Consider the following 12,565-nt stretch of genomic DNA (forward strand, 5'->3'; position numbering starts at 1 on the left):
AACAAAGTAAGGTACATAAGTTTAGCCTGTAACTAGTGCAGTGACCTGCACAGCTAAATGCCTAGGCAGCTCTGCCCTGCTCTGCTCCTGTGAGTCACCTCCCAGATGATTTGCACTTGACTCATCCTGTGGCTCCAACAAGCGACAAAACGGAGCTGGAAGATGTGCTCTAAAGAAGCAATTAGAAGTCCCCCCCCTTGCCGATGTAGTAATATCTGTTTTATGCCTTTATGTTTTCAGTTTGGATCCATGTTCCAGCCATACATTCATTACTGCATGGAGGAGGAGAGCTGCATGGAGTACATGCGCACGCTTCTCAGGGACAATGAACCCTTCAGGACGTACGTTACGGTTAGTACGCCACTCTGTCACCCACAAAGCTAATTCTACATCCCTTCAGCAAGCCCTGATTGGACACAGTCATCCTTCTCCTGACGCTTGACTTTCTGCCTTTGTCTTTAGTGGGCAGAGACCCATAAGCAGTGTAACCGTCTGAAGCTGGCCGACATGTTGGCAAAGCCTCATCAGAGACTGACCAAGTATCCCCTCCTGCTGAAGAGCATACTGAAGAAAACTGACGAGCCGTCGGCCCGCGACATCGTTAACAGCATGGTGAGGATCCCAGCAACCATTACTGTTCATACTGGTATTTATTCACCCTGCATCAGGTTTGAACATGAGTATTTTTGTGTGTTTCAGTTGGTCACAGTGGAGAGCTTCATCAACAGCGTGGACTCACAGATGCGACAGCGTCAGGAGCAGCAGAAGCTGGCCACCATCTCCGCCCGCATAGATTCCTACGAGGCCGTGGAGGGCAGCAGTGAAGAAGTGGAGAAGGCAAGAAGCTAATTTATGACACCACAGAGCTGTCAGTTATAAGGCTTTATGTAAGCTCTTGCTTCACGCTTTCTCTTTTTTTTGGGGGGTCTTCTCCTCTTCAGATCCTCAAAGAGTACAACCGCTTCGATCTAATGTCTCCCATGAGAGAAACGTCACCGGAGGAGACTCGACAGCTGCACCTCGAGGGAGCTCTGAGGATGAAAGAGGGCAAAGACAGCAGGGTAAGACTGAGTCACACGACCGCTTGTAAACGCACGACACGCTCTGCTCTTTGAAGTCACACCTGGTTTCTGACTTTTGGCCCGCAGATGGAGGTCTACTGTTTCCTGTTCACCGACCTGCTGCTAGTTACCAAACCGGTAAAACGAGTTGAAAAGGTTAAAATTATCAGACAGCCTCTCCTCATTCACAACATCGTCTGTAAGGAGCTCAAAGATCCTGGTGAGGGCTTTTTTTTTGTTTTTGGGATGCAAATGTTTTGTTTTGTCTGGAAATGTGAATTGGAGGAAAGCAGGAAATCTGCAACACGGAGGAACTGTAACAATGTTCTGCATAAAATATTTTCTGCTCATATTTTTACTGCCAAAATATGAGCAGTAAAGTAAAAATCTTAAGTGTTTATCTTTTTCTGTCTGTGGCACTCACATTATGAATTTTTTTGTGTTCTTAGGTTCTTTTATCCTTATCTACCTCAATGAGTTCAAGAGTGCAGTAGGAGCTTACACTTTCCAAGCCAACAGCGCCTCCCAGGGGCGAAGCTGGATTGATGCAATTTGCAATGTCCAGGTTGGTGAAATGGTTCTCCCATTTTCAGCTGAGAGATTTGCAGTCCTTATATGATGGTGTGATTATTTTTTGTGTTTTTTTTTGTTTTTTTGAAACGTTATGTGATTTCTTTTAGAACCAGCTGCAGAGACTCCGCAGTCAGGAAGTCCTCCGGCAGCAGGACATTCAGAAGAAATGCACAGATGAGGAGGAAGAGGAAGATGAGAGCAGCAACTCCGCTACCAGCTCCCCGATCCTTCGGCACAAGGAAGAGCAGAACTCCAGGTACTGTGATGTTCCACTTGACTTTCTCCACTTATTGGCCTCATTCTTCAACCAATTCTGTTCAGTACAGTTTAATTAGTGCCCTTTCAAAACAATTTTGCACTTAAATACAATGTAATAATGCTTGCAGATTCAAAGTCAATTGCATCCTTTCAAATTTAACCCTAGTTAATAAGTACTGCCATCAGTTTATTATGACAATTTATAAAAAGTTTTCTGCCTAAATCAGGGATTGGCAACTTTTACAACCCTAAAAGCCTTTTTGTCTTCTGTTCAGCTAAGCACTTGTTTTTAAAATCTGGAATATGAATCTTCAAAACAAAATAAGTTGCTTTTTTTTTTTTTAATACCTACTTTAGGAAATTAGTTTAGTTTTTTTTTAATTATTATTATTTTTAAAGAACAATAAACTTAGTTTTGTTTGTAGGTTCAATGCATTTTAATTCATTTCGTATAGAAAATCACACCACAAAGCACTTAGTTGGCAAAAAAAAAAAAAAAAAAAAAACAGGTGAAAAAGGATTTTTCTTTGTGCAGTAATTATGCATATATTGTATATAAACTAATAAAATCTTCTTAAACTGGTACTTTTTAATTGCCTTTACCATTTTAAACATTGCTCAATTTTTTATTTTTTTCCCAGCCAAAGTTGTTAAGAACTACAGCAAGTTTAAAGAACAACATGAATATCATTTTTATTATAGTTTAATTTCGGCTCTGTTACTATGCTATTCAAGAAGATTTCAGGTGGCTACCCTGCTACACTCTGCAAAGAAAAGAAATATTAAAAATATATATATAAAAATTATTTTACTGTGTTATTTTGGTTTTATGTTTTGTAAAGCTCAAAATCCTGTCTTTTCAGCCAGTCAGACGGTTCGACAGAGACCCTGTCCGTGATGGATGTGGATGAGCCGACTGAGCACCAACAATCCCCTGCCTCCAGCAGAGACTCTGAGCCTGACCTGGTTCTCCTGTCAGACAGGTCCGAGCTCCAGCAGCCCACCTTTCAAGCGCATCCCATTGTTTACATCGGACAGATTCAGGAGGAGAACGAGGAGCTGGACTCGCAGCGGCGATCGCTCTCTATGGACAGTGCGTATGGTACCCTCTCTCCTGAGTCGTTTCAGCGGGAGCTGCAGCCACAGCCCATCCAAAGTGAGGGCGAGGAGGTGGAGGAAGTGCAAGACCAGGAGGTAGTGTTTGGCAAAAATAGGAAAGTGGAAGAACAGGAGGAGGAGGAGGAGGAAGTAGGCGAAGAAGAAGAGGAGGAGGAGGAAGAGAATGCTTCTGTAGGGTCCCAGCTGTCTGTGGTGCAGTCAACCAAACCTCGCCGGAGGCCTCCTGTGCAGTCCAAGGTTCAATGCATGCAGAGGCTGACCTCTTTGACCTTCTCCCGCTCGGAGGACAACCTCCTGCAGCGAGTCCACGACGAAGAAAACCCCGTGTCTCACACACACTCTTTCAACTCTGAGTCCCAGGAACTGGACTGCACGGACGTTGACCCATCCTCTCTGGCTCACAGCAAGAGCCTGTTGGAGCTGCGGCGGAACGGCTTCAACCGCTCCGAAGACTGCCTGAGCTCCAGTATGCCCTCCGACAAACTGCAGGCCAGCCTGAGCCGGGCCGAGGCCATGCTCACCCGTAAGACGCAAGAAGAGGCAGGTGGGGAGACGGCGCTGACAAGCAGAGCAGATAGGAAATGTGAGACGATGACAGCGGACACGAATTCACCTAAAAACAAAAAAAGGAAATCTCCAGCCCCGCAGCACAAGAAGCTAACGTTAGCTCAGCTTTACAAGATACGCACAACTCTAGTTCTAAACTCCACGCTGACTGCATCGTAAGTCGCTTCTTTTGAAATTTCAAACTAGATTTTAGACAATTTTGCATCCACAACAACATGCCTATTGATCTTTATCTTTCTCTTTCCAGGGAGGTATAACTCTTCCAAATGGCAGAGCTGCATCGACATCACAAGGGTTAGCGTTGTTTTGTTTGGATGGACTGATTTTCTATAGACACAGATGCACTCTTTATCACACTGCTCTCACCCTTGCAGTTGCTATTCTGGACATTTTTATTTATATATCATCACTTAGTTTTTTTTTTTTTTTTTTTTTAATGTTTCATTGGATTTTGAATTCCTCCAACAAAAAGGGAGGGAACATTAGCTGTCTGCACTTTGCAACAGAAGTAGCACTGGAGGGGTGGAACCTGCAGCGAGGAGACGTCCAGGCGGAGGTCCGACAACCTCGTCCCTGCACTCCACACAGGAGACGCTGAGCTCTTCCCTTCCTCTCACTCACGAGTTGAAGAAAGAGACACCAAATCTTGAATATGCTTGTGTGTTAGCAAGAAAAAACAAAACAAACAAAAAACACCTGGACACTTGCATTGCTCCTGATTTACTTCAACAAAGGAAATTATTGCACTGTTTTCTTTAAGTACAAAACTAAGGAGTGAAATTTTCAGCCATGTAATGAGTCACTTGCGTATGATGCGTTTTTGATTCTTGACTGACTGAAACTGATCACCATCTCCTTTGATTATGCAAACCCTCCCAAAGAAGGGAGGCCTGTGTAACCCTGTGAGAGCAAAACCTAAAATGAAAACAACCACAAAAAAAGCAGTCCAAATAAGCCAATCACATTTCAGCTTAATTTCAACTTTGTGTTTACTGTTCGCGTTTTTTGCTGAACTAATGACTTAAAATGGGTGACTGAAGCCATTTTGGTATTTTTTTTCTGCACTATACATGTTCCAGCTCAAGGCGCGCACACAAAAAAAATAAAATGGATTCACAAGAAGAAAGGAGAGTGCTTCTTTCTTAGTAATGTTAGCAGGTTGAAGAAAGAGGTTTGTGGTGATTATTCTGCACAGCTTTAGCTGAACAACGTTCTCCAGGAGATTAAAAAAAGCTTTACAGATCAGTAACTTTTTTTTGCTCAAACCAAATAGGTAAATGAAATTGTTTACTTCTGTTTCTTTGTTTATAATATTTATTACCCCTGCTATGTTTTATATATAAGATTTTGTTTATGTTTGCTTTCATAATTTGTAAAAATGTTTTGTTAATATTTTGGTTTTTTTTGTCATGTCAGGCATTAACATGCTAAGAACCAAAATCATGTCTTTTCTTTCAGGAATGACTACAAAGTGTCTTATGAAATAATAAAAAAAACTACAAAATACCTTAAATTTTTTTGTTTTCAATACAATCATTGTGTTTATATTGAAATGGAGACAGAATTTTATCAATCCACCCATCTGTTTTGGATTGCTTACAGTAGACCGGTTGTAAGGGGGAAGCTAGCCTGTTCTGGGGTATTCCAGGAAATTTTCAGACCACAAGTGATACAGTTGAAATACACACACACACACACAGCTTTTTTCTCACAGTTAAATCAGGCCAAACCTCCCCTTTTAGGTCAGTTGTAATTACCAAAGTAATTTATATTTTCTAAACGCCACAGTAATGAGAGACAGTCAGATTTGATTACCTTTCAGAATTTTCATAACAGTTTGCTGAAGATCTGGGCCATTCTTTCATGAGAACTTTGTTGTCCTTAAGCCATTTTGTAAACACTTTGGCTTTATGCGTAGGATTGTTGTCCATGTGGAGGACCAATTTGCACCCAAACTACAACTTCCTGGCTGATAAATATTTCCACAAAATGTTCTTTTCTGATGATGGAATTTCTTTCATAGTGTACCAGTTACTATTGCAGCCTCACGACATAATACTGCCACCACCAAAATTCACAGTTGGGAACATCCTGGTTTTTCCTCCAAAAGTAGCTATGGCTGTATTAGCAAAACGGTTCCACTTCACTTTCATCAGACCACAAGATATGTCTCTAAAAATGAAGATCTTTGTTCCTGTGTACGCTTGCAAACTGTGTTCTGGCATTTTTAATGTCTGTTTTGAAGGAACTACTTCCTCTTCTTTTTTTTTTTTTTTTTTTTTTTTTTTTTATTAGAGTTTATTTGCACATTTTGGACCAAACCCTTTCATCTCTGGGATACAGAACTGTCTCCTTCCTGAGCACTTGATGATTGGACATTTTCATCATGTCTATATTGGTATAACTATTTGAACAGATGGAAAGTAGTGCCTTCCAGCATCTAGAAATTGTTCCCACGGATAATCTAAACTGGTGCAGCACCAAACTCACTTCCTGATCTCTTGACTGATTATTTCTTTTATTTTATTTTTTTTTTTAGAGTTCCCCATTGTATCAAACAAAGCAGTTTGTTCCAGGCATTCCTTTAAAATACATCCACATGGGAGACTAAAATTAATTCAGATGCGTCAGTTAACCTATCAGATGTTTCCAAAGTCATAACATCATTTGGGCTTTTCCTCCTCATTGTTAAAAATATGCTAATCATTCTGTATGTAAACTTTAACATTAATAATTAAATGACATTTTATTTCTCATTATTGTGGAATATAGCAATGGAAATAATTTAGGTAATTCTGCCTTGAAAACAAGAGTTTGGTCTGATGCCACTTAAGTCAGAACTTGATTCAGTGTATGTAAACTTCTGGTTTCAGCTCTATACAGTTTTTTTTTTTGGAATTTGTTACATGGTAGCCAAAGCTTATTTTTACCAATACCACCAAAATGCACACTGCAAAAACATGCTATCTTACCAATTACTGGTCAAGTTTCTAGTTCAAATATCAGCACACTAGAAATAAAACAAAACTAACTTACAAGTAACTTGGGGAAAAAAATATAGAAGCTTGTTTTGAGTCAATAATTCCTTAATATTGATGAAAAATTATTCATTCCATTGACAGATTATTTCACTTATAGGAAAATTACCTTGTATAAGTTAAATAATCTGGCAGTGATACTTTTTAGCCCTTTTTTTTTTTTACTTTAAACAAGTTCCTATTTCTTGCTGAAAATTTCTTGTAAATTCTCTTATTTCATGCATATTAGGTTATTACTAGAAAAAATGTGAAAATGTTTAAAGGGACTAGTTAAACTTGCTAAGCACTGTGAATGTATTAGTTGTTGTGTCCACATATCTGCTAAAACAACAATGTAATGTGTTCTAAATCTTTATTAAAAGCTGATCTGTGGGAGAAGAGGTAAAACATTACTTTAGCTCTGTCAAAGCACTTAGTCAATTCATTTGGAGTATTTAGAGCTGAAGATAATTCATCTGAGTTTCTGGGAAATCAGGGATCACATATCGAGTACAACTGTCTGTCTGGGACCGCCGTCTGCTTCCCTCAAAGTTCATCCGACTCACCTCTGCTTTCAGCATGCATTCAGGTCGTTGGAGCCAAGCTTGCTGGCCCTGGGTAACGTCAACGCCAAGGTGTATTTACAGGTGATTATATCAGCTAATCGGTGGATTACAGCATGTTGAGTCGACACAAGCCTCTAAGCTGGGGTGGAAAAAAGACGGAGCTCTGCTGTGGGATTTTTTGCCTTAATCTGGCCTCAGAAAACATGTGGCCCCTCCTGCTCTCACATCTGGCCTGCTCGGATTTATGGTTGTAATCCATCGTTTTGAAACTATTTTATCATGCTTCACTGCTGATACGCTGGACTTTAATTATTAAAATGCAGATTTTCATTTTAGTTTTGATGTAATTACACATTCTTGTTCGATTAGCTTCTGTTAAGTAAGTAATGAGGTTGTCCCCCCTATATGGCCCTAGGCCAGCTGTCTCTATAGATTAGTTGCAGATAAATAAGGACATGCTGCCAGATGTAATGACAGTCAGCTGCCTTGCATGCAGGAAACAAATAAATAATAAATTTCTTAGAAAAGTTGATCTTTAGACCTTTGAATCATATATTAAACACCCCAAACTGTTAAGTGATGGCTTTTATTCCTTTATTGCTGAAAAACAAATCTTGGATTGATGCTTAAAATATGAGCTGCAAGATAACAGGAAATCATTGAAAGCCTGTTTCACTTAGCATTTTGACTATTTTAGTTTTTTTAGTATTTGATTTTTTCAAAATGTTCCCACCACTCTGTTCTTAAGCATCTTGTCCACTGAAAATATACATGAAGGACAAGTCTGTCCAGTAGGGCAAACGTCTTGTTGTCTTGCAGAATTTGCATTCATCCTACTTTAAATTAATCTTACCAAATATTGCATCCAAGCAGTCCTTTGCGGTTATGATAGTAATGACATTACTTTTATTTGTATTTGCGTTCATTTCGAGCAATTACATTTATGTTTTTCAGTAATAACTCCTATATTTCAGATAATGCTGATGATTCAACGCAAGGAGATATTGTTGTGAGCAACAAGAGTTTGTACTCAATGTTTCTTCCCTTTTATTGCTACTGAGGTATGGTGGAAATGTTTGCTCAGTGCAGCCAGGGCAACAGAGGGTTAACACCACTCACTGCGGCAGATGTCAAAAACCATGCTGTAAAAAATGTCTGATTAACACAAAGGGGCACTTTGTCAAATCCTGATTAAAGGAGCACTTTCATTTATTAAACTCTGTCAATCCCCTGGACTGTTTTAGAGCAAGGGATTAAAACCAGGTAGACACTATTGTCTTTCTAAACAATCCCTTTTTAAGCTGTAGCTGTTTCCTGGTGCCCCGACGAGGCCAAGCTGACTGGCTGCCTGTAATCTCAGCAGAGGCTTATGGGTCACTACTACTGCTACACATTCCCATTCATCAACCTCATCCCCTTTAAAGGGACTATGTGATTGGATTTAGGACATGTTCTACAGGGGCAAAAAAAGAGAAGAGCACACTGAATCATGTTTACAAGGGCTGTGCTGTGAAAAGGCCTGTGGATGAGTGGAAGCCATATGGTGTGGCTAACTCTGGAAACATCTGCCGTCGATCACAACCACACTCAGCCATCAGACTGGTTACCTTCACATGGACCATGGGAACATCTGGCTCCTTTCCTTCTCATAAACCACATTGAGCAGGCAAAAGGCAACGATGATGACGTCTTTAAACATGTTGCAATGAAGCGGTGGGACAACACTGATAGATGCAATAATCAAGTCTGATTATTTTTGGAACTCATTTATCACTTGTACCACAGAACCTGTATGGTTGTGTTTAATTTCCCCATACAGAGTTTTCACATTACAGTCACAGTCTTCAATTTTTATGTTCTTTACTCAAACAAAAATCTTTTGTGCGTATGTTATAAGACTTCATGGAACCATATTTTGCTGTAATTACAACTTCTAATCTTTTGGGATACAACAGCATCTAGAAAATTACATTTGTGTCAGTTTTTCTTTGGAGCATAACTTAGAGGTTTGACTGACATTCACATGTCACATTCTGACATGTGAATATGCTATGAACTGCTTATTTAAGATCATTGTCCTGCCAGAAAATGAAACTCTGATCAAGTTTTTTGCATTTAAGAACAGCTTCCTGTTGTACTTGGAGTAAAAGGATCCCCACAGCATGTTGCTGCCACTACCATGTCTCAGTGTAGGGAAAATCTGCTTAAGGTAATGAACCCTTTTTTTCTGTCTCTGATACATTTTATGTTGGCCAAAAAGTTTAAATATGGGTATTATTTCCCAATAAATGAATTTCTACATTATAATGACATTAAAACATCCTTTTTAATGCAACTCTGACTGCAGTTCCTGGCTGCAACAAGATGCAACCAAAGCTTCTTTCTCAGTACCATGTCTGGATCTGCTGGGTAAAGATGAAGCTGGAGGGAGATGAGAAAACATAGATAGATGTTTTTCTGTCTGTGCAAGTTGCAGAAGGAAAGATTGTTAAGTGAGGTCAGTTCTCCACCACCACCTGTTTCATATCCATTAGTTTAGAGTATTATTGAATTGTTCATTTAAAGGTAACGCTATTCACTCATTAAAACAGATAAGTTGCATACAAACTGAAGCCTTTATTTCTCTTAATTATAATGATTTTCTGCTTTCAACTGACAAAAATATGATTTCTTAAAGGCTGTTATCCTCAAAAGGTACTTTTAATCTGATAAACAAGCCTTATTGCAACAAAAATTCTAATGTATTTAATACGAATGTGTTTTGAGTTCAACTAAATGTTGTGGCAGTTCATCTAACTGAATAAGTAAGGCATACCCAGTTTGTCTGCAGCCTTGTTAAAGGGATGCTTGTTATTGTGAAGCTTAGTTTTTTTTCTTTTACTGTTGTACATTAAACACTGTACATCAAAGCTGAACATCTGGTCCATTTGGGTCTACAATTAAATTCAATCTACCAAGATGCTTTAATTATGTTTTTGTATGTAGTGTAGTCATTTCAAACTTAAATTCCTACATTTTCAAAAACAGCTACTCCCTTTTTGATGCTTTGGGTGCAATAGTGCAATAGTTTTTCCTTTGCATTAGGGTGTTGTTAAAATAAAGGATTTTCAGTGCTTCAGTGTTGATCCCACAGTCCCCCAAAAGCACCAAACTGATGATTGTATTACCAGCTGCTGCTGGAAGCATAAATTCATCCCTCAAAGATGTGACATATGCTTGAGGATCAATTGTCTTTATCCCTAGAAAACTTGTGTTTCTGAAAATCAAAGAGCATAAGGCCTTACCTTCACACGACAGTGTAAACTCCTCACCTCAGTAATTGTATTAGTGTATAAGAAGCTTACTGTAATTACAATATTGTATTTTTAGGGCAGCAGTCTGGAACATAAAACATAAATCTGTCTTTTCTAAATTAAATGGAGCCTCATTGGAAGAGGAGTAATACAAGAGGAGGACAGAGGGATTAACGTGTAAGTCCGGTACATTTAATATTTACACTGCAATCGCTCAATTAATCTGACAATGTGTTCTGTGCTTAATACCTGAGTTGAGTGGATGTCCTGATTTATCTGTGGTGTGCACAATGGAGGGGGTAGCCAGTGGTTTTGAAACAGTGACCCAAATGCAACATACCTGCAGTATAATCAGAGAAAACAATGGTTTGGGTTTAGTTTTATTAAAATAAATGTGGATACCCATTGATAAAAATCCAGATGCCAGCAGTTGTATCTGAAGTAACCAAATATAAAAAAGTGGGAATATGAGTGTATTAGTTAATTCCCTTTCAACTTAACAGCATTGAACTACTTTGCATTTTTCTATCACCCCTAATCCAAAATGAATATGCGAAAATTTATGGTTGTAGCGAGACAAAATGTGAAAAAGCTGCAAGACTTGATGCTGAACAGTACCAGTAATTCAAATCTAGTCATGCCCATTTCATCAAATGAATCCAATATACTGCATATTTATTTTTTCTTATATTTAGCTCCCAGTCATCTCAGCAACAAAATTACTTCCTTTTTAAAAGGAAGTGAATTCCAGTGTGAGCAAACCTGGAAGGATGGCCGACTTCATTGAAGGGCCACAAGGGATCAAAACACAGGAAATGAAATCAAACACATGCAAAATGGCTGTACATATGCGCGTAGTTTTTTAAATAAGCCAAAATAAAATCATTTCCTTTAAGTATTTCAAAGACCTGGCTGTGAAAGAACAGGGTATGTTAGAGGCTAGACTGTCTTTGCCTTTGATAAAGAATATTTTGTCTACCATTTAGAAAAATTTGTTTATCATCAACAAAGACTCTTCTTTTATGTTATAACAATGTCAAGTCCTACACAATCAGGGGGGTAGAGTGCCGACTTGACAAGGAAGGTAAAACATGAAAAGAAAGTGATTCTTCGCAGTGTGTTCCATTCAGGCATGTTAAAAGAAAGTTGAGTGGAAAGAAAAAAATGGTAGGGAAAAGGGGACACAAGCAACACCCTTCACAAAGTTTATGGAGACGTTGATTTAATTTTACACCAGACTTGACACACTCATAAACTGATATACGTACTGACAGATTGTTTAATAATCATATTGTGGCGGCTTCCACAATGTCACTGTTTTAATGGCCAGTGAGCTTTCTGACCTAAACCCAAAAGAGAACCATTAAATCATAGCTAAGAGAAAGATGAGAGACATCAGACTCGACTACCAATATAAACTAAGGCCATTATTTGTGATGACAGCTAAAATGCTACACTTTTATTCTAGGTTAATGAGCTCATAGATAAAACAATTATTGTATAAAACTAATTTAAAATCTCGATTATAGTCAAAACACAATTCTCACAAAACAAATAACAGACTAAATCCACTTTCAAGAGTCAAAAATTTTCTTTTTTTCTTTTTAGAAATAAAGATCTAATCACGTTACTCATCTGTTTTTTTTTTTTTTTTTGTTTTTTTTTTTGCAGACTCCATGGAATGATGCCAATATTTTCTTATGTTTCCTAGCAACAACTTAGCTCAACTTGGTATAATTGACTCAACTTAGCTCACTTTTTTTGATACATGAACATACTTTTCAGCTGGCTGACACTTTAAATTAATATTCTGTAAGATTTAAATTTCTTTTGTAGACAGAGGATAGGATTTTATTTTATGTAAACTATGATCAATAACATCTACTCAAACAAAGATTTAAAATAATCTGTGTAATGGATGTAGCTATGCTTTTTAATAATTCAACAATAATTTTACCAGGAAATCCCAAGAGATAAAATTTCTTTTTGACGGAAACCAACTGAACACCATACAAACAACAAAAGATGATTAATTTCACTAAGATATGTTTGGATGAATACATACGTGTGAGTTTCAGTTTCTGTATTCAATAACTGATATAAATTCATTT

At 38.3% G+C, this 12,565-nt stretch overlaps 1 protein-coding gene across 2 annotated transcripts in view; it reads left to right on the forward strand.

Annotated features, from left to right (window-relative positions):
• The window catches only part of plekhg5b (pleckstrin homology domain containing, family G (with RhoGef domain) member 5b), a 76,703-nt gene extending 71,619 nt beyond the window's left edge, over nt 1–5,084 (forward strand). For both annotated transcript variants that reach the window (XM_044120321.1, XM_044120327.1), the window contains 9 exons: nt 241–351; nt 463–612; nt 700–837; nt 942–1,061; nt 1,149–1,281; nt 1,511–1,626; nt 1,742–1,890; nt 2,756–3,733; nt 3,826–5,084. In XM_044120321.1, coding sequence (XP_043976256.1) covers nt 241–351; nt 463–612; nt 700–837; nt 942–1,061; nt 1,149–1,281; nt 1,511–1,626; nt 1,742–1,890; nt 2,756–3,733; nt 3,826–3,835 — 1,905 coding nt within the window. In that variant the 3' untranslated portion in view covers nt 3,836–5,084. The remainder of the gene's footprint in view (nt 1–240; nt 352–462; nt 613–699; nt 838–941; nt 1,062–1,148; nt 1,282–1,510; nt 1,627–1,741; nt 1,891–2,755; nt 3,734–3,825) is intronic.
• The last annotated feature ends 7,481 nt before the right edge of the window (nt 5,085–12,565 follow it).

This window comes from Gambusia affinis, linkage group LG01 (assembly GCF_019740435.1).
Source record: "Gambusia affinis linkage group LG01, SWU_Gaff_1.0, whole genome shotgun sequence".
NCBI classification, from domain to species: domain Eukaryota; kingdom Metazoa; phylum Chordata; class Actinopteri; order Cyprinodontiformes; family Poeciliidae; genus Gambusia; species Gambusia affinis.